The 19,751-nt window shown below is 33.5% G+C and overlaps 2 protein-coding genes and 1 non-coding gene across 4 annotated transcripts; all 3 read left to right on the forward strand.

Moving 5' to 3' along the window:
• The first annotated feature begins 415 nt into the window (after positions 1-415).
• Positions 416-5,002, forward strand: LOC129884936 (sugar transporter ERD6-like 16). The gene is made up of 16 exons (XM_055959201.1): positions 416-583; positions 736-798; positions 885-974; positions 1,073-1,132; positions 2,270-2,335; positions 2,415-2,480; positions 2,650-2,725; positions 2,874-2,938; positions 3,021-3,194; positions 3,283-3,367; positions 3,461-3,507; positions 3,600-3,662; positions 3,755-3,814; positions 3,903-4,016; positions 4,243-4,357; positions 4,452-5,002. Exons 1-16 carry the CDS (start codon positions 416-418, stop codon positions 4,565-4,567), a joined length of 1,428 nt encoding a protein of 475 aa, XP_055815176.1. The 3' UTR covers positions 4,568-5,002.
• Positions 5,003-7,854: 2,852 nt separating this feature from the next.
• Positions 7,855-15,416, forward strand: LOC129887224 (LEC14B homolog). 2 transcript variants are annotated; one of them, XM_055962227.1, is made up of 10 exons: positions 7,855-8,197; positions 8,351-8,771; positions 8,879-8,998; positions 9,420-9,497; positions 10,786-10,968; positions 12,187-12,264; positions 12,647-12,822; positions 13,180-13,338; positions 14,253-14,313; positions 14,881-15,416. In XM_055962227.1, exons 2-10 carry the CDS (start codon positions 8,403-8,405, stop codon positions 15,067-15,069), a joined length of 1,413 nt encoding a protein of 470 aa, XP_055818202.1. In that variant the 5' UTR covers positions 7,855-8,197; positions 8,351-8,402; the 3' UTR covers positions 15,070-15,416. The 2 variants fall into 2 exon arrangements, with proteins under 2 accessions (XP_055818202.1, XP_055818201.1); XM_055962226.1 differs by having other exon boundaries at positions 7,855-8,771.
• Positions 15,417-16,099: 683 nt separating this feature from the next.
• LOC129888157 (U6atac minor spliceosomal RNA) lies at positions 16,100-16,227 on the forward strand. Its single transcript, XR_008766583.1, has one exon. It is a non-coding gene; the product is annotated as a U6atac minor spliceosomal RNA (small nuclear RNA).
• Positions 16,228-19,751: the final 3,524 nt, after the last annotated feature.

The following is a 19,751-nucleotide window of genomic DNA, read 5'->3' on the forward strand; positions in this document are numbered from 1 at the left end:
ATTAGTTTAGATAAGGTCTTTATTTGCATAATTACCAAAAAGAACAAGGAGCAAAAAACATAGTAGAAATTCCAGTTGCATATGAACACACAAAAACAAATTACACGTCAGTGACACTTCAATCCCACATGCATCCTAATCTTCTCCAATTTGTTTACAGCTGCTTCTATTTTTATTTGTTTATTGCTTAAATATCTTTCCTTTTTTTAATTATTTTTATAATCCAATCGTTGAATATAGTTGTCAAAAAATATATCTGTCTTTTTTTGCCTTGTAGCTACTGCATGCATATAAATACCTCCCAAAATTTCACTTTTTCCCACTCAACCTCTTTTGTAGTTGAAAAGAGAATAAACAAAAGAACCCCTTTTGTTTAATTTCTCTAATAATAATAATAATAATAATAATAATAATAATGGCAATTAATGAGTGCAAAGATATTGAGAATGGTCTAGAAAAGCCCTTTCTTGAAAATGCCAAAATTGTTGATTCTGAATATAAAGAAGCTCAAGATGGATCTATTTGGATGGTTTTATTAAGCACTTTTGTTGTTGTTTGTGGTTCTTTTGAATTTGGATCATGTGTAAGTATTTCTATTTTCAATTTTTTTTCAAGTGAGGATATTAAAAAAATGATTTTTTTTCCTTCTAAAACAAGTTTATTATATTTTTTTATTTTAATTTGTATGACTTGCTTCTCAATTTATACGATTCACTCTCAGATGTCTTTTTGCAGGTGGGGTACTCTGCACCCACACAATCTGAAATTAGAAATGACTTGAATTTAACTCTAGCCCAGGTTGGTATTTATAAAATTAATTCTTCATGACTTCTAATTTATTTTTCCATTTTTTATAAACTGAAGGTAATTTATTTTTTTTGCAGTACTCCATGTTTGGTTCCATTATAACTATTGGTGCCATGATTGGAGCAATCACAAGTGGAAGAATTGCAGACTTTATTGGGAGAAAAGGGGTATGTAATTGTAAAAGAAACCAGAAAAAAACTTTCAAAAAAAAAAAACTTTTTATTAGCTAAATTAATGAGATTTTGGTATGGTTTTTTTGGAACAGGCAATGAGAATGTCAGCTATATTTTGTATTACTGGATGGCTAGCTGTCTATTTTTCCATGGTATGAATATATATACGGAAAAGGGTCTAAAATAATTTGAACTATTGGAAAAGGTATAAAAATATCTCTTATTCATCTATTAGCCTAAAATATCCTTAATATCCACCTTTAAGTCTAAAAATTGACCTTTTCTTTAACAGAAAAGGACATTTCAGGTCCAATAGATGGATGAGGGGCATTTTTGTACCATTTTTAATAGTTCGAAGATATTTTAGGCCCTTTTAATAGAATTTTAATTAAATAATTTAAATGATTTTTTTTAAACACGTGGCGGCCATCTATTGATTACAATTTAATTATATAAAATTAATTATAAATCAAAATTTATTTAACAATATTTTAATTAAATAATTTGAATAATTTTTTTAAACACGTGGCGGCCATCTATTGGTTACAATTTAATTATTTTAAAATCAAAATTTATTTAACAGAATTTTAATTAAATAATTTGAATAATTTTTTTAAGCACGTGACGGCCATCTATTGGTTTCAATTTAATTATTTAAAATTAATTATAAATCAAAATTTATTAAACAGAGTTTTAATTAAATAATTTTTTAAACACGTGGTGGCCATCTATTGGTTACAATTTAATTATTTAAAATTAATTATAAATCAAAATTTATTTAAAATAATTTTAATTAAATAATTTGAATAATTTTTTTAAACACGTGTCGGCCATTTATTGGTTACAATTTAATTATTTAAAATCAATTATAAATTAAAATTTATTTAACAAAATTTTAATTATGAAAATTAGCCTAAAATGCCCTCAAACTATTGAAAATAGTACAAAAATGTTCTCCATCCATCTACTGGACCTAAAATGCCATTTTTCATTGAAGAAAAGGTCATTTTTGGACCTAAAGGTGGATGTCAAGGCATTTTAGGCTCAATAGATAGATGAGAGACATTTTTGTATCATTTTCAATAGTTCAAGGACATTTGAGGCCCTTTTCCGTATATATATATATATAAATAATTATTATTTCTCTATGATTTTTTATTTTTTTTTTACCCCAATTTTGAAGGATTTATAGTGTTTCCACACTTTCCCTCCAGTGTGACTCAAACCCAGGACCTACCGATTGGGTGGAGGTGCTTAACCAACTGAGTTATTTCTCTATGATGATTCAGGGAACTTTGGTACTTGATATGGGAAGGTTCCTCACAGGATATGGCATTGGAATATTCTCATATGTGGTAAATATTTTTAATTTTGTTTTTACTCTTAGATACTAAAATAAATTCAAGAATTCTAATTTCTTGGTAAATCAACCAGGTTCCAGTGTTTATTGCTGAAATAGCTCCAAAGAATCTACGTGGAGGATTGACAACAATTAATCAAGTAAGAAAACCCAAAAGTCAAGTTCTTTGTTTAATTAAGACCAACCTGATACTATAGATTAATAAATTTAGAAAAAGGGTAAACGTAAGATAAAAAAGCTTCTTTTTTTTCTTTTTAACTTTAGAAGTTGTGGGGTTCTAATTTTTGTGGTCAATTGTTCACTTTGCAGCTTATGATTGTTTGTGGTTCATCAGTTGCTTACTTACTTGGAACCGTCATAACATGGAGAAATCTTGCTTTAACTGGTAATTCTTGGATCATCCCATATAATTATTGTTCTGATTCAACCAACTGATCCACTAAAATTTTTCAAAGAAGTAAAGATAATTTACCTTTTGAGTCATAAGAAAATGAACTTAGAGATGAGGACTGAATGATATGTTTCATTTGTAGGAATTCTTCCATGCACTTTCTTGCTAGTAGGTTTATGCTTTATCCCAGAATCTCCAAGATGGCTGGTGAGTTTTCAACATAAAATGGATTACATTTAAGTTTCATCATGAATGAGAGGAACAAAGTGAAAAATATATTATATTGCAGGCAAAAGTAGGTCTTGAGAAAGAATTTGAAGTGGCATTAAGAAAGCTTCGTGGTAAAGATGCTGATGTTTCTCGTGAAGCTGCTGAAATCCAGGCTTATGTTGATACTCTTCAAAGCCTCCCCAAGACTCGAATCTTGGATTTGTTCGGTAGCAAATACATCCGATCTGTGATCGTAAGCCATTTCCTGAAATTACGCATTTAGAAGAGCTTAGACAGAGCTAATATTCTTGAAATTCAATTCTTCAACTTCTATTTTTCAGATTGGTGTTGGATTGATGGTGTTCCAACAGTTTATAGGAATAAACGGTATAGGTTTCTATGCTAGCCAGACTTTTGAATCAGCAGGTAACGCTGTCCTTACACTTTTTTACTCCTCCATTGACGAAGAAGTAAAATGCTCCGAACAACGTTACTAATGATGTGAAAGAAAAAATGCAGGACTCTCTAACAGCAATATTGGGACTATTTCCTATGCTGTAGTGCAGGTTTGTAAATCTTGACAACTTGTTAAAAAACTGATAAAATTCCAAAGTGTGTGGAAGTGTTGGATTACTATCTAGTCTTATTACTTTGACAGGTTCCCATTACTGTTGTTGGTGCATTTTTGATGGACAGATCAGGAAGAAGACCACTTCTTATGGTAAATTCAATTTTTTTCATCTTCTGATAACGCTAACTAAATAAAATTTGGTGGAGATAGAGCATTTAGACGAGCTGTTTCATCGTTTTCAGGTGTCAGCAACAGGGACGTTTGTTGGTTGTTTTCTGACTGGAGCTTCTTTCTACCTAAAGGTAACTCACTGAAAGCACAAAATTTCAATTAGTTAGTAATAAAAGTTGTTACTTCTTATTTGACAATATCTTTCCTTTTGTTAACCAGGGAAATGGCATCTTACTTGAATGGGTTCCAATTCTAGCTGTATCTGGTGTACTGGTTTACATATCGGCTTTTTCAATTGGAATGGGAGCAGTTCCTTGGGTTATTATGTCAGAGGTAATTCAAATCAGTTGCTTTATTTTAGTAGAAGGAGCCGTTCTCAAGTAGTGTTCCATCTATTACGCATTATTCAATATCAACTAGTCTGAGGTTATTTGACATGAGCTTAAGCTCGATATACACAATGTGTTATATCAAATACACCTTTAACCCTTGATCACTTCTATCCAAACATTGTGTAAGCTTGAAATAACTTGAAAAAATTTCTGCTCTAATATTGCAGATATTCCCAATTCATGTAAAAAGTGCTGCTGGAAGCCTGGTAGTTTTAGTGAACTGGTTGGGCGCGTGGGCTGTTTCTTACACTTTCGGTTTCCTCATGGCCTGGACTGCCACTGGTAATTTTCTACATACTCTGCATACATGAAAATTCTAACACCCTTTAGGCTTTTCTTTTGACTTAGCTTTTTATTTTTTGGGGGGAATTTTCAGGTACATTTATGCTATATGCTGGATTCTCTGTACTCACTATACTATTTGTAGCAAAGGTAGTGCCAGAAACAAAGGGGAAAACATTGGAGGAAATTCAGGCCATCATCAATTCTTGACTGGAAATTTCACAATCTAGTTTAGCCAACTAGACAGACGGACCTCGGATAGCACACATTATTAATCGAGAAATGGTTCAAATTTTTTGATGATGGAGAAACAAAAGAAGGAACGGGATCAACGGAAACTTCCCTCTTGTACTAAAACCGGATATCCCAAGAAGAAGGGAATTCGACTGTGTAGATTTTATTCTAGGTTTTGTAGCAAATAATTTTTTGTAGAAAATACGTTGTTGAATGAAAGATGAAGTTAAAGCTGCATTGAGAAGGGAAAAAAAAAAACTTGATCCTGCTTTACTCAATTAGTCCAATCATTTGTTGAACTATTTGGCTTAGTGTCAGATTTTAGTGCTTTAGAGGTTGTTTCATAGTGTGCATAAGAGTATCGGTAATACATGTATTTTCCCCTAAAAGCTTGATCTTACTTTTTTTTAAAATAAGCATTTTTGGTCCCTCAAAAATTTGACCAATCAAACTATAAATCAATAAAAATATTACAAAATTAGCTCATGGATACGCAGGATCTTCAAAAGTTGTTATAGATGTAATTTTGTCCTTGTTTAACTCGTTAACTCAAGAACTTAAATCAATCAAAAATAGATTATTTTTAACATGTATGTATCTAAAGTACATCAATCAGTCAAATTAAATACATGTATTCGAAACTAATCTCAAAAAAATTATGTAATTATTAAAACTATTATTTCATTCGACGATGAATTTATGAATTTCGGATCGAAGAAGAGGCAGATCAAAATATGGTGCGCCCAAAGGTGCTCATTGAGCCGCTCCCTAATGGCAAAAATCATCTCCCATTATCCTTATGTTCTGAACTTGCTTCTTGGTACAAGGGGAGGGTTTTTTCCCCTGTGATGTGTACCTCTGTCTTTGAAGAAAGAGTGGAGGGGGACTAGTTTTGTAGAGAGGTATTCAACAAGCGTCACTCAACTGCGCTAACTAAGCCGTGTTTGATCGTCGCGTACATGCTCCGTTACAGCTTCGTGAAGACATTCCCGCTGCTACAATTGGAATTGACGGTACTAGTTCTATTAGAGTAAGAGCTTTCGCTGAAATAACCATGTTAATTTTGAATCACGGGAATCCGTGGTCCTCCGATTAAATTCAATATATTACTTGTATTCTTAAAGAATATATTAACTATTAACAAAAGAAACCCATGCTCAAAGTAACTAGATGGTTCATTGGTTTGAGGGTTTGTTTTTAACATTATGGTCTCTCGTTTGAATTTAGCCAATAGCATATTTTGTTCATTAATTTTTATTATTTTGAAAAAAAAGTCAGTAAGCTCCAGTATAACATTAATTAGTAAACAATCAAATAAAAATTATTTCAATCAAACGCCTTCTTTTTTGCTCGTCAAGTTTTTTGGGAAAAGGACCAGATATACATACCCCTTAACTTTTCATTTAGTATTGATGTACTCCTTGTTACAAAATTGACTCACATATATGGGCCGTTACAAAAGTGGCTCATATATAATATACCTCTACAGTTATAAAAGTAGCTCACATATACTCCTACCATCACAAAAATAACTTACATATACCTTTTCATCTAACAGAATTGAAAAAAATTATTTGAAATTATTTTTTTATTTTTAATTATAATAAATTATGTAAGGGTATATTTGATCTTTTTCACACATAAATTATCATTTGACTTATTTAACTATCATTATTTGAGTTTCTTATTCTTATTTCATTTTTTTTCATTCTTTAGTGTAAAAATAAGAGAAATAAAAAGAAAGAAGTGTGAATTGAAAAAGAGAAAAAAGTAAGAAAAAATTATAAAGCATTTTTTTGCGGCTATATGGTAATTTAAACAATTTTCTTCGACTATATTGTAATTTAATTTTTGTATCTATTAAAAAAATTGGGGCATTTATAATAAATTTTACAATAAAATTAGTGAGAAAAATAAATTTGATCATCAAAACAATAAATCCAAATTATCTGTTGAATAAAAAAAAAATTTAAAAAAAAGTGAGAAAGATCAAATATATCCATATATGGATTTTTTTAATATTATTTTTTACACTTTCATTAGAGGAAAATTGTATATGTGAGTCATTTATGTAATAATAGGGATATATATGAGTCACTTTCATAACGAGGGATATATCAACTTTAAATACCAAAAATTAAGAGGTATATCATGTCATTTTTTAAATTTTTTTTTAAAATCTTATCCTTAAAATAATAATGCATCCATATATTTAAAATCCTAAATTCTCCTCTATTTTCATCGAGTAATTAGCACGTATAGTAGTGTGCTTTGTGAAATTTTCTTGAATTTATTTATAAAGCTCAAAAATAAAAGTACAGGAAAAAGCCAATTCTGGTTCAAGCACTAAACGAACAAAAACAAAACAAAAGCAACAACAACCAATTATGATTTCTTATTGCCAGATAAAAATCAAACCTTTTCCAGGTTTGCAGGGATATAACGAGTGATTGGGGTTGCTTGGTTATCATTTATTTGCTCATTAATTTGTTTTTCTTCTCTCCTTGTTTTTTGATTTTATTTTAGTACATGATTAATAATTGAAAAATCGAATTAAATTAAATTAAAATTGATAATAATGAAACCAATAAATATATATTATGTTATATTTGATTTATTTTTATAATCAATTAAATCAATTTGATTTTAATTTTGAGCAATAACCGACTTAAATCAATCCGTGAACACCCTATTCTAAGTTATAAGTCATCCAAGCAGAACCTCAATGAAAGGCCAAACAACACAAATTTCACAAGTTTAGAGCTTAATTACGTGTTTTTTTGCGAGTTTTTGAAATTACAGTTCGAGCTAGATTTTGTTCCTCAGATACATGTTTATATGTGGTGCGTCCAGATACATATATATCGAATATATGGGATCAAAATTAAGTATAATTTATTTTAGATATACTATATTTAAGTGAATTCACATGTATCTTTGGGTACACTGATTCTCTCCCACCTCTCTCCATATGCATTTGCTATCCTAGATGATTTTTTTTTAGTGTAATTCATATGTATATGAGATACACCGACTCTTTCGCTTGCCTCCCTTCTATCTTGCTTGCCTCCTTTTTATGTCGCTCGCCTCTCTTCTTATGTATTTGTATTACCAAGTAAATTTGATAACATAAATACATGTATGTAGATTGAAGTCTGATATGAAATTATTAATTACATAAATAATATATAATTCAAAGTATAGAAAGAATAAATAAATATTATAAAAATATTCATGTAATTAGTCAGTCTAGTTACCAAAACACCCCAGCTATTAGCAAAGTCCAATAGGTGTTGCAGATTTTCCAACTTCTAGGAGTAGACCTTCTACTTCCACGTATTTGCTGCACAAACCGTCAGCCCTTTGCTCCAATTCTTCAACATTTCATCAATACTCTTCAACAAAATCCAAATTTACTTCCACCCAAATCACTTTCTTGGATTCTGCGTATCCTTCTCAATCCTAAGGAATCAAAGTTTTCTTAATGCCCATTTGAGTTCACTTATTTCCATGTTCTATTGCTACAACTGTTTAATTTGATCCTAAGAAATTCTCTCTATATCTTGTATGAAAAAGTTACAATCTTTTGGAATTTGGAGCTAAAGGGTTTGTTCAGATTACCTCAGTTTATTTTGATAGCTAGTGCTTCCTGGGTGACTTTATCTAGCACCATTTTATGTCAATTTCAACGCCGTTTTCTCTTTTGTTTGATCTGATTGCCCATTTAATAAGGTCTCTTACTTAAAATTTGTTCTTCAGTTTGGTGTAGCATGGTTAGGTACTTTGGAGGGAAGTGAAAAAAGACAAGACCATGAGCAGGTCTAGAAGGTTCTTGAATGAAAGTGCAAGGGGAGATGGGATAAAACATATTGATCAAAGAGGTGGAACAAGTTTTCTTGATCATGAAATTTCTCAACTCACAAAGATTAGGTCAAACCCCCATGAAAGAATGAGACACTTGCTTCCTGGCAAGGCAAAAGAACCAGTTTCATCTCTTAAAATGTTGGCTGCTAGGGAAGGGAATTATACAGGCAGAGGAAGATTTTCATCTTCTGACTGTTGTCATCTTCTGAGCCGGTATCTTCCAACAAATAGTCCTTCTGTAGTTGACCAAATGAGGAGCTGTGCTTATGTTTCACAGTTTTCGACGAATGGTTCTCTTTTTGTTGCTGGATTTCAGGTTTGATCCATGTACCCGAATTTTCTATTTCCAAAAATATAGTGAGTTCTTATCTATGTTTCGTGACCATTGTCATGTTATGATCTCATTGTTATTCCTGGAAACAGGAAAGTCATATTAGGATATATAATGTTGATCAAGGCTGGAAAATCCAGAAGGATATTAGAGCAAAAAGTTTAAGATGGACAATAACTGATACATCGCTTTCTCCTGACCAACGTTTTCTTGTAAGTTCGTGATGACTAACACAACTTTGTGCATAACTAGTCCCTGTCCATGTGGTTGTAAATGGGATTTTGTTGGTTCTTATGCTTCCAGGAATCTGCTAAAAGATACTAAAGTATTTCTTGACTCTGTATCTGTTGTTTTCTTGCATTACACTGTTTATAGATATTGAAATGAATGCCTTCCCAATAAATCTGGCTACTTTATTTCTATTTTGCTTCAACAGAGTCTGTGACAGTGAGGATAAGCTTTGTTTTCTTGTTACATCATGAAAGATATTTTCAGTACATTATCGCAAGCTCCTAATATGTGATGCATCTATAACTTATTGAATTTGGTTTACATAGCATCTAGTCCACCATGGTTTTCTGCTGTCATTTCTTCTGTCACAATTCTGAGTTGGTTTTTATGTGTTGATCACAGGTTTATTCCAGTATTTCACCCATTGTCCATATTGTTGATGTTGGATCTGGCATGAAACAGTCTGTTGCAAATGTTACGGTATGTTTTACTTGTTATATGTCGAACCATGTAAAAGATAGAAGACTTATGATAACATATCCTGCATCTTTGCTGCACTATTCTATCACCTTTTGATATCATAGAAGTCATTAATGGGTACTCCTGTGAATTTCGTGATAAAAAGTGACTGGAAATTTCCAATACAGAGGAAATAAGTTTACCAGTATTCTGGTTTTCAAATGAAGAATCTGAAATTTTGTTATAATTTCTGATCACCTATACAAACAGTGAAGACATCATTTGCTTCCCCTTTCTTTTTAGGGTAATAAAGGTGATGATGCTAATTTAATGTATCCTGTACATCGTGTTATATTAGTTGGTTCAGCAAGAGGTGGTATGTTGTGCCTCGTTTTAGGGCAGTAATAGTGCCACTATAATTTCCATTAGGGCAATTGGAGGTCTTATTTAAGGGATTCATTGGGTATGAAATGGTGTATATCATGATTGTCAGTTGTCATAGTGAACTTCTATCATCAATGACCACTAGTGTCAATGTAGCTTTTTGAAAGCCATATCAAAAGACTTCATGTAGTAATAGAGATGTTTTTAAGTGTGATAGTATTAAATTTCAACTATCTTTTGCATTTACAAGATCAACAAAGTAAAAAAAATACACCAAGAATACTAAATTCTAAAGTTTCATACTTTGGTTTTGTATACTTTGAACCCTCTTACTTCGGTTATGTATACTTTGAACCCTCTTACATCACCCCTTCGGGAGTTTCTTGCATACACTAATGTATATCAATGATGTGGTGGAGGATAAACAACAGAAGATTCTTGCTTTTTGTTGTGGTATCATGGATATTGGACCTCATTTGGCACTTCAATTCTTGTCACTATTTCTAAAAGAGGATTAATGTTGAAAGTGAACAATCAACCACATGATGAGAGTATCTAATACCTTGCAGTTCAGCAATACTTCAGATCAATTTCTAGTTAACTAGTGCCTTAAAAGTAGTTTTTACTAGTTCTCCGAATCTGTGATCAAAAGTAAATTAGTTTTGAAGCTCTAGTGTGTAGCTGACTCCTCTTCAGATCTATAATGTGAAGCTGTTGTACGGAAGTCTGACCCCAGTAGTCCTCCTTAGATATCCCTATAGATGGGTAGCTTCTTTACAAAAGGGTTTAGTAATTAGGTAGATGAGCTTCGGCTGCATTTGTCTGAAAGCTCAATTTAAGGAGGTTCATCTGGTCCTTGATGAGGTGGCCACCCATCTTGACTTGGTGTATGTTAATTTTTCTGGTATTTCCTCTTTTTCTGCAGGAAATTCATGAAGGCTTGGAATTTACTTCCCCTACCTATGATTATGACAGTTATACATTTGGAATATTCTCTGTGAAGTTTTCTACTGATGGGCGAGAACTTGTTGCTGGTAGCAGCGACAGTTCAATATATGTTTATGATCTTGAAGCAAAAAGGCTAAGTCTCCAAATTCCAGCTCATACGGTATTGTAATATTCTTCTAGTGATAGCAGATATGGCTAACAATCCATTTTGGTATCATTTTCATACAATGTTATTTTCCAAGTTTATCTTCTCATGAAATCTACAAAGAATTTGGGTGTTCCCCTGAAGTAGGTACCTTGAAATAATGTTACTGTCATCAGGTGATTTAAATATTATGTGTGCTATATCTAATTAGATAGGAAGGAGGGTGTGGAGGACACGTATTAGGATAACATGTTAGTAGGTAGTGTAGGGTTGTCTTGCTTAGGATGGTTGGTGTTTCGCCATTTTACTAGTTGTTTTATTGTAGTTCGTGTTTTTTGATATATAGCATTGTTTATTCTTGTTTTCATGTTGTTTATTGATTATCGCACTATTCTGTTGTTGTCTCTGCTCCCTTTTGGTAGACTTTGCACCGTTTTCTTGTTGCTTACTATCTTTTCTTCACTGTCTCCTTTTTCTTCACTTGAGCCGAGGGTCTTTTGGAAACAACCTCTCTACCTCCACGAGGTAGTGATAAGGTCTGCATACATTCTACTCTCCCTAGACCCCTCTTGTGGGATTTCACTAGGTCTGTTGTTGTTATTGTGTGCTATATCTAATTAGCATTTCTTTTCCCTCTTCTTTTGGTGAGGGAAAGAGTTGAGCCTACAAAAGTTAATTACACTGAAGTGAGAACTGGTTCTTAGAACCTGTGTATACATTTTTATTACATTTCCTTTTTTGTAGCATTTCCCCTTAGTAAGTCACTTTTCTTTCTGTTCTTCTTGCTGATCTGGGCAGTTTTACCCTATCACTTTCCTGAAAGAGGACATTAGTATTTTAGCATGATCATGGAGCTTGTGACTTGTGGATTTAGTGTTGATTTATGTTCTCAGTATATGCATAGAGTAAAATGCTTCCTTTAACGAATTAGTTCCTAGAATATCATAATAGAACTTATTTTGGTACCGCAACATTTCACCTTGTTGTGCTATGTTTCTAAGTAACTTTAAAGTTATTAATCTCCTCAAGAACTTTGATTCACAAGTTTGACCAAAATATCCATTAAACTTGGCCATCTGATGTTGAGAACTCGTGAAGTGGGTGTCTTATGCTTAATATTATATGCATTACGTGCTATAATAGACGTCTTGTATCTACTCTTTCAGGTTCTTAGATATTCCCCTACACAGATGTGCAAGCATATTGTAATTCGATTGATGTTTTTCATTGCAGTCTGATGTTAATGCTGTATGCTTTGCTGACGAAACTGGACACCTCATATATTCTGGAAGCGATGATAGCCTGTGTAAGGTAAGTTTATCCAACTTTTTGATGGGCTTAATTAATTTCTTATGACAATTTTCTGGGCTACTTCTGCTGTTACTTAACCAACCCCGGACTGGCAAAATGTCTGTTCCATGAAAGCTGTTCTCTGTTAAATTCAGATATATGGGTCATATGGAACCCTTTTGTCTTTTATACTTCTGTTTACTGATGGTGTTTGTACTATCACTAATATCAGCTTCGTACCCCTTAATGATTCTGGTAAGTTGTTAAAAAATGCTTCTTTTTAACTAGCGTTGGAGGATTCATTAGGATTCTCATGGCCCGCCGAAATACTGATGGAGTCTCTTTTCGTAGAATTTGCAAGTATGTATCTGTTTGACTAGAAAGGGCTCTTGATCATATTCAGGTCTGGGACAGGCGTTGCTTTGGTACTAGAGAGCAAGCAGCTGGGATTCTCATTGGACATCTAGAAGGCATTACATCTATTGACACTCGAGGAGATGGCCGGTATCTTATCTCAAATGGGAAAGATCAGGCTATCAAACTCTGGGATATAAGAAAAATGTCTTCTAACATTAATTAGTATGTCTCACTTTATCCTTTTTTCTTTTCTTCATTTTGTGCTGTTTATCTCCCTTTCCTACTTTTTCCTCAACACATCTTCCTTTCTGCACCCCATGGGCATACTTAGTCCTTGAAGTGGTTTTCTTTTCCTGTCCACTTGTGCTTCAGTGCATGACTAATCAGTTCATTTGAGTCACGAGGGACTACAATGTCTGACTAATGTGTTTTGCCCTTCATCACATAGAAATATTTGAGTGTGTTGTGCACAGAGTGGGCTTATTGGTTTAACCTGTTTGGAATTGTTCTATAATGGTTGCCACTTGAGTCCAAAAGATCTCATCGGCACTACTAATAAGACTACTTTCTTTTATGTAGCTCCCCAAGGCCTAGAAGTTATGACTGGGATTACAGATGGATGGACTACCCAGAGCATGTTAGAAACAAGAGACACCCACATGACCTGTCATTGGCTACTTATAAAGGCCACTCAGTCTTGCGCACTCTCATACGCTGTTATTTCTCTCCTGCACATAGGTTGGTGGTTCATGGTATTCTTAATACCTGTCGAGTTTTCTTTGCTAAACATGTTTTTGATTAAAATATTTAGATAACTTTTCTTGCTTCCTTAAGTATAATTTGTCAGCTTTGGAAGTTTTAGTGCCTCTGCATGAAATTCCAGAATTTTGAATGTTCCAAGTTAATTGGCATCAGTTTTGTTGCTTGTATTACAGAACCATGACTTTTGTATTGGACTACAAATAGAGATAAATCATGGAACTGATTTTCTTAACTTCATGGTTTTTTCGTGAGACATCTTCACCTAAGGTCCAAGACCGATGTCCAATATTTTCTTGGTATAATCAACAGTTAAATCGAGGGATTACTTCAGTGTGCGTTTGGTGTGAACTGTGAAGGAAAATATTTTCGTAGAAAATGTTTTCTTGAAAAACAAGTGAGTTTTTTTACTTATTTTCTAGTGTTCGGTAAGTAAGCAGATTTGTTTTATCTCACGAGCATTTATATGTAATCTAGTAAAACAATATGAGGGTGGGATGATGTGGGGAGTGGGAGTTTGGGGGTGGGATGGTCAAGGGGTGGGGGTCAGAGGTGTTTGGTGGGTGGGGAAGGAGACAATTAACTTGGAATGTCACTATGCAACTTGTTTTCCCTACTTCCATTAGGGAGTTCATTTTCCTCATTGTTAAGGAACTTATTTTCCTATAGAAAATGTTTTCCAAAACATTTTGACCAACCAAACATGAGAAAATTAGAAAATATTTTCCTCCATACCAAAGACACTCATAATATTGAATAGTTTTATCGTGATTCATGAATCTATTAACCCTGTGATCCATGTTTCTATAGTTTGTTACATTTTGGTCCTTGATTCTGGTATTTGATGGCACCTGTAGAACAGTCATCTAATCAGGAAAAGTTCTAATTTGCAGCACAGGGCAAAAGTTCATCTACACTGGATCAAGCGATTCTTCTGTTTATATCTATGATATGGTATGCGTGGAGTTTTATACCCTTAGTTGATTTGCTCTTTTTTCTTTTCAACATATTACTTTCTTGCTTCATAAATCATAAGCTGATATATTAGGTTCATTGGTAGTGAATCTTTTGTCGCAATCTGCTAAGTGCTTTGAGGACTTGGATAAATGCATTCTGCTTGGAGTTTCTGCACCTTTGAGTGATTGGATCAGTTTAGGCCAATTACTGATGGCTTGATAATCTGAAAGACTAGTGAAACCATGGTCTTGAACTCCCTTTTATCTAACTTGATGATTAAGCAGGCAAAGATTAGCTTAAGAAAAATGTTATGTATCCAATTAGATGGTTGATGATAGAAAAAGAGAGTTTGCTAGTCAGGGTTAAGGTAATTTCTCATTTGGTTTGGTAGTTTGAGCATGAAGAATTGTATGTCTACTATGCTCTTTCATATATTCTTTTTTCTTTGGATGATGTGTGGTGTCTAGGGTAGCTTTGCGCATGTCGCATTAAATTTTGTTTTGGAAGCAAGGGACTTGATAAAATCTTGCATACCATCATGCATCTCGTTCATTCCATTTGTAGGTGAGTGGAGCTCAGGTTGCAAAACTTGATTACCATCAGGAGCCGGTGAGAGATTGCAACTGGCACCCTTACTACCCTACGCTCGTTAGCTCTGGATGGGACGGTATGATTGCTAAGTGGGAGTTTTCTGGTACTGGAACAAGCCCATTGCCAGCAAAGCCGTTATCCAGACGATGGAGGCGATCTTAAGTTGCTACTAGCTAGCAGCATGCATGCAGAAAGATGTTTTTGGAGTACACTGATTTAAATTTCCAAAGCACAAGTAGGTATGTCCATGTTCTGGTTGCCCCTAACGGGATAGTCCAATGGCAGCGCCGATAGGTCAGAATATCATGAGTTCAAATCCTAATGGTTGCCTAGTTGGGCATTGTCATTAGCTATTATGTGAAAAGGGAGCTATGATTCTGTGACAGGTGTTAATTGAAAATTTATATGAAAGATTAGTGTAAAAAGTTAAAAACATTTACATTGAAGGATGTGATGCACTGTACTACTTTTTATATACTATTGGAAGCTAGGTAAAAAATATTGAAGGATTTCAGATGAACAATTGATTTGGCTGTCTAGCACGGTAGATGAAGCCTTTGGAAATTTTACCCTTCATCGTCTTCCCTGGGATGTATACTTAGTTATTTGCACCCAATAGATATCTTAATCATTTATATCACAACTTACTTGATAATTGAAATTGGTTTAACATTAATTACAATCACCTATTTGTTTCTCATAATGTATTGTTTGGTTGCACAAATATAATTACACATTAGATATTTAAAATACATATTATCTCACGAAAATAATTTATATATATATATATATATTTCAAATTAGAAGGGGAGCCTTGGAGTAACTGGTAAAGTTGCTGCCATGTGACCAGGAGGTCACGGGTTCAAGCCTTGGAAACAGCCTCTGGCAGAAATGCAAGGTAAGGCTGCGTACAATAGACCCTTGTGGTCGGGCCCTTCCCCGGACCCTGCGCATAGCGGGAGCTTAAGTGCACCGGGCTGCCCTTTTATATATATTTCAAATTAATAATATTTTAATTTAGTTAATCATAAAAGAAGAATACATATTTCTAAGAACATTGTGAAATGCGTGGTTGACAAAAAATATTAGTATTATAAATATAATATCATAAAATTATTCAAATTTCACAAAAAAATAACCTATCAATTTTAACTCAAAATGAACGGAATGCAATGTTAAATAAAAAGTCAATATATTTGTAAAAAGGAGAGATGGTTGCCATCTCCGTCGACAAGGATGGGAACAATCCTCGGGCTTTACCTGTTACCAGATACATCCGCTTAAGGCCACCCACTTTAGTGGACCTTACCTATTTTTATTTTTTAAAAAAAATAAGTAAAAAATCAATATTACTAAAGCAAATAAATTTAAGGGGAAAAGATTTGATATACCTAAAACCGTCAATAAGAGCTAGGCTCTTGGTCCAGTCCGATCGAACCCATATTTAATAGGGCTGAACTAAGATTTGTAGAGCTCATTTAAGAATAAACTTTTTAACCAGACCCGAATAAATCCACCAGGTTGTAGAGCTTGAACAATGTGCGTTGGATCGGCTCGTGGGATAAATAAAAAAATAAGTAAAAAATAAAATGGAATACTAAAAATAACAAGAGGAGTCCAAATTTAAAATCTTAAATCGATTTACAAAATTCAAAAATCCAAATATAAAATGTATTTTTTTGTACGGTTGTATTCAAAATATATAATTTAAATTATAAAAATTATATTCTTTTTTAAAAAGTGGGATGGCTCGGTACGGCCCGTAGCCCACGTAGTCATGAGTTGGGCTGATTGTATTTTAGCCCGCCAAAATAATGGATCAGTCTGGCCTGATCCGTAAAATTTCAAATCATTTATGGGTTAGCCCGAATGGGCTGGACCGACCCATATAGACAACTCTAAATATACCCATCAACTTTGCCAATTAGAATTGATATATTTCTCTTCACAAACGTGGCTCACATAAGCCTCTACCATTATAACGGTAGCTAACATATACCCCTGCTCTTACAAAAGTTAAAATATTAACTTTAAAATATATTTTTTATTTTTTATTTTTACAAAATTCATGTAGGGGTGTATATATGATCCTTTTAGCAAAGTTCAAGAGTATATTTGATCTTTTTTACACAGAAATTATTTTTTGACTTCTTTGGTTATTATTATTTTAATTTTTTATTCCTATTTCATTTTTTTTCTTTCACTCTTTAGTGTAAAAATAAGAGAAATAAAAAGAAAGAAGTATGAATTAAAAAAGTAATAAAATAAATGAAACTAATTTTTTGCAGCATTGTTATTTTTTGTAAATGTAAATTTTTTTGGGGGCGTCTATAATAAAATTTACAAGAAAATAAGTGAAAAAAATATTAAATTTGACTATCAAAATAATAAATTCAAATTAATCATTGAATCAAAAAAGTCAAATAATAATAATGTGTGAGAAGGAATAAACATACCCCTACATGAATTATTTTTTTAATAAAAAAATTTAAAAATAAATTTTTTTTAAAAAAAGAGTATATGTAAGTCATTTGTGTAACCATAAGTGTATATATGAGCCACTTTCTTTTTAAACAAAGTTGACGGATATATCCGACCTTTTTTCTTCTTCAAAACGAAAATAAAATAAGAAAAAAATACACAAAATTCATCCTGATCTTATCCACTAAAACTTACTTTACAACTTTAACTTTAAAAAAATCTTTATCTCTCCTCCCCCCGCCCTTCGTCTAATCTCATTTCAAGTGAATTTAAATTCAACCAAACATCTGACATGACAAATCAAAAAAATAAGAGTGCGTAAATAGTACAAAATTAAAGAGAAAAAATAAGTGGGCTCCCCGTTTTTTTCTTTTCGGTCAATAATTTTCCTTTCCATTCTTCTTCCTCACACCCCGCTGACCTTAGCCACCACCAATGCTACCCCTTCTTCTTTCTTACAGCCCACCACCCCCGCCGTCCTTTTACTATGTCAGGAACATCTCCCACTGCACATAATTCTTTTGCTATGTCTTTCCCTCTCTTAACCTTGCCTATCAACTGCCTGTTAAACTTACATCCTCCAATTCTTGTTGTGGAAGACATAATTTCTCCCTATGTTTAGGGGTTGTAGTCTTGATTATCATATTGAAGGTGAAGAGGTGATTCCAAAACAACTTCTGGATAACAATCAGCCCAGCCCACCATATAATTCTTGGGTAAGAGAAGATCAACTTGTCCTAAGTTGGATTGTTGCTTTAGTCTCTGAAGGTATATTATCTCAACTAGTTGGTGCTGAAACTGCTCGAAAAGCATGGGCTGAACTTGTGACTGCTTATGATTCTGATTCAAAACAACAAATTCGTGAGCTAAAAGCTCAGTTGCATAATTTACAGAAAGAGAATGCAAGTATTGAGTCCTATATAATAAAGGTGAAGGGGATTTCAGACAGGGTGGCTGCTTTGCAGCATCCTGTTACCAATGATGATTTGGTCGAATTTGTTCTTGCTGGATTAGTACCAACTTATCATCCTTTCACAAGATCACTTGAATCACGTCAAGAGGAGATTTCTTTTGATGCTTTATATGAATTGTTGTTGAATGAAGAACGCCAATTAAAAATAGATGAAGCTCTTACTTTTATTGCACCCATAACACAATTTACCCAGAGTTCATTCACTCCAAATCGTGGTCTGGGAGAGGAAGCAGAGGTAATCGAGGTCGTGGACGCTTCAGACTCAAGGATTCTCTCAGTGGACTCAAAATCATGCTTTCTATCATCCCTCTAATCCAATACCTTCAGACATGTCAACAATTATTTGTCACAACCGTGAAGGCAAAATGCATATTGCACGAGTCTGTCCCTCAGCTAAAACTCCTAATGGAATCAGAATATCTGGCTGGCCTGCCCCAAATTTGGCCAGCACCCAAAGCTCACCTAGACAGAATTGGTTGATGGATAGTGGTACCATGCATCATCTTACCTCTGGTCTTGATAACCTTGCTATTCATTCTGAATATCAAGGTCCTGAGGAAATAACTCTAGGTAATGGTTCTAAATTACCCATATCTCACATAGGTAAAAGTTTCATCACTGCTTCTAATAAAAAAATTAAACTTGATAATATTCTACATGTTCCTACTGCCACTCAGAATTTGGTCTCTATTAGTTCTTTTGCTAAGTCTAATAATGTTTTTGTTGAATTTTTTTCCTACCATTTTTTGATTAAGGACTTGATAACGAGGGGAATACTGCATACCGACTAGAGTGATGATGGAGTCTATTCTCTTTTGGTGACGAAATTACTCTCACCAGCTTTCCTTGCTGCTTCTCTTGGTGTTTGGCATGCTCGTCTGGCGCATGTATCCTATCCTGTAGTTCGTCAAGCGTTACCAGCTGTTGTTTTAACGTTTAGTAAATCTTCTAGTTTATGCACTACGTGTGCTGTTAGTAAGAGTCATGAAGTCCCATTTAGTGAGTCTACTTTTAAGGCCTCTGGCCCTCTTGATTTAATTTGTTTAGATGTTTGGGGACCTACTCCAGTCGTTTCTAATGATGGTTATAGATATTATATCATCTTTTTTTTATCATTTCAGTAAATACACTTGGATCTACTTTCTTCGTTTCAAGGCTAAAGTTCTTTCTATATTTATCCAATTTCATACTATTGTTGAAAAGTATTTTGGGCGACCTATTAGATCTTTTTAAGTTGACTGAGGAGGTGAGTTTCAAGCCTTGACACAATATTTTCGTGACAATGGGATTACACAACGATCTTCCTGTCCCTATACTCCTGAACAAAATGGTTGTGCCGAAAGAAAACATAGGCATATTTTTGAAACAGGGAGAGAACTCTTGCATCATT

Source organism: Solanum dulcamara, chromosome 4 (genome assembly GCF_947179165.1).
Source record: "Solanum dulcamara chromosome 4, daSolDulc1.2, whole genome shotgun sequence".
In the NCBI taxonomy this organism is placed as follows: Eukaryota; Viridiplantae; Streptophyta; class Magnoliopsida; order Solanales; family Solanaceae; genus Solanum; species Solanum dulcamara.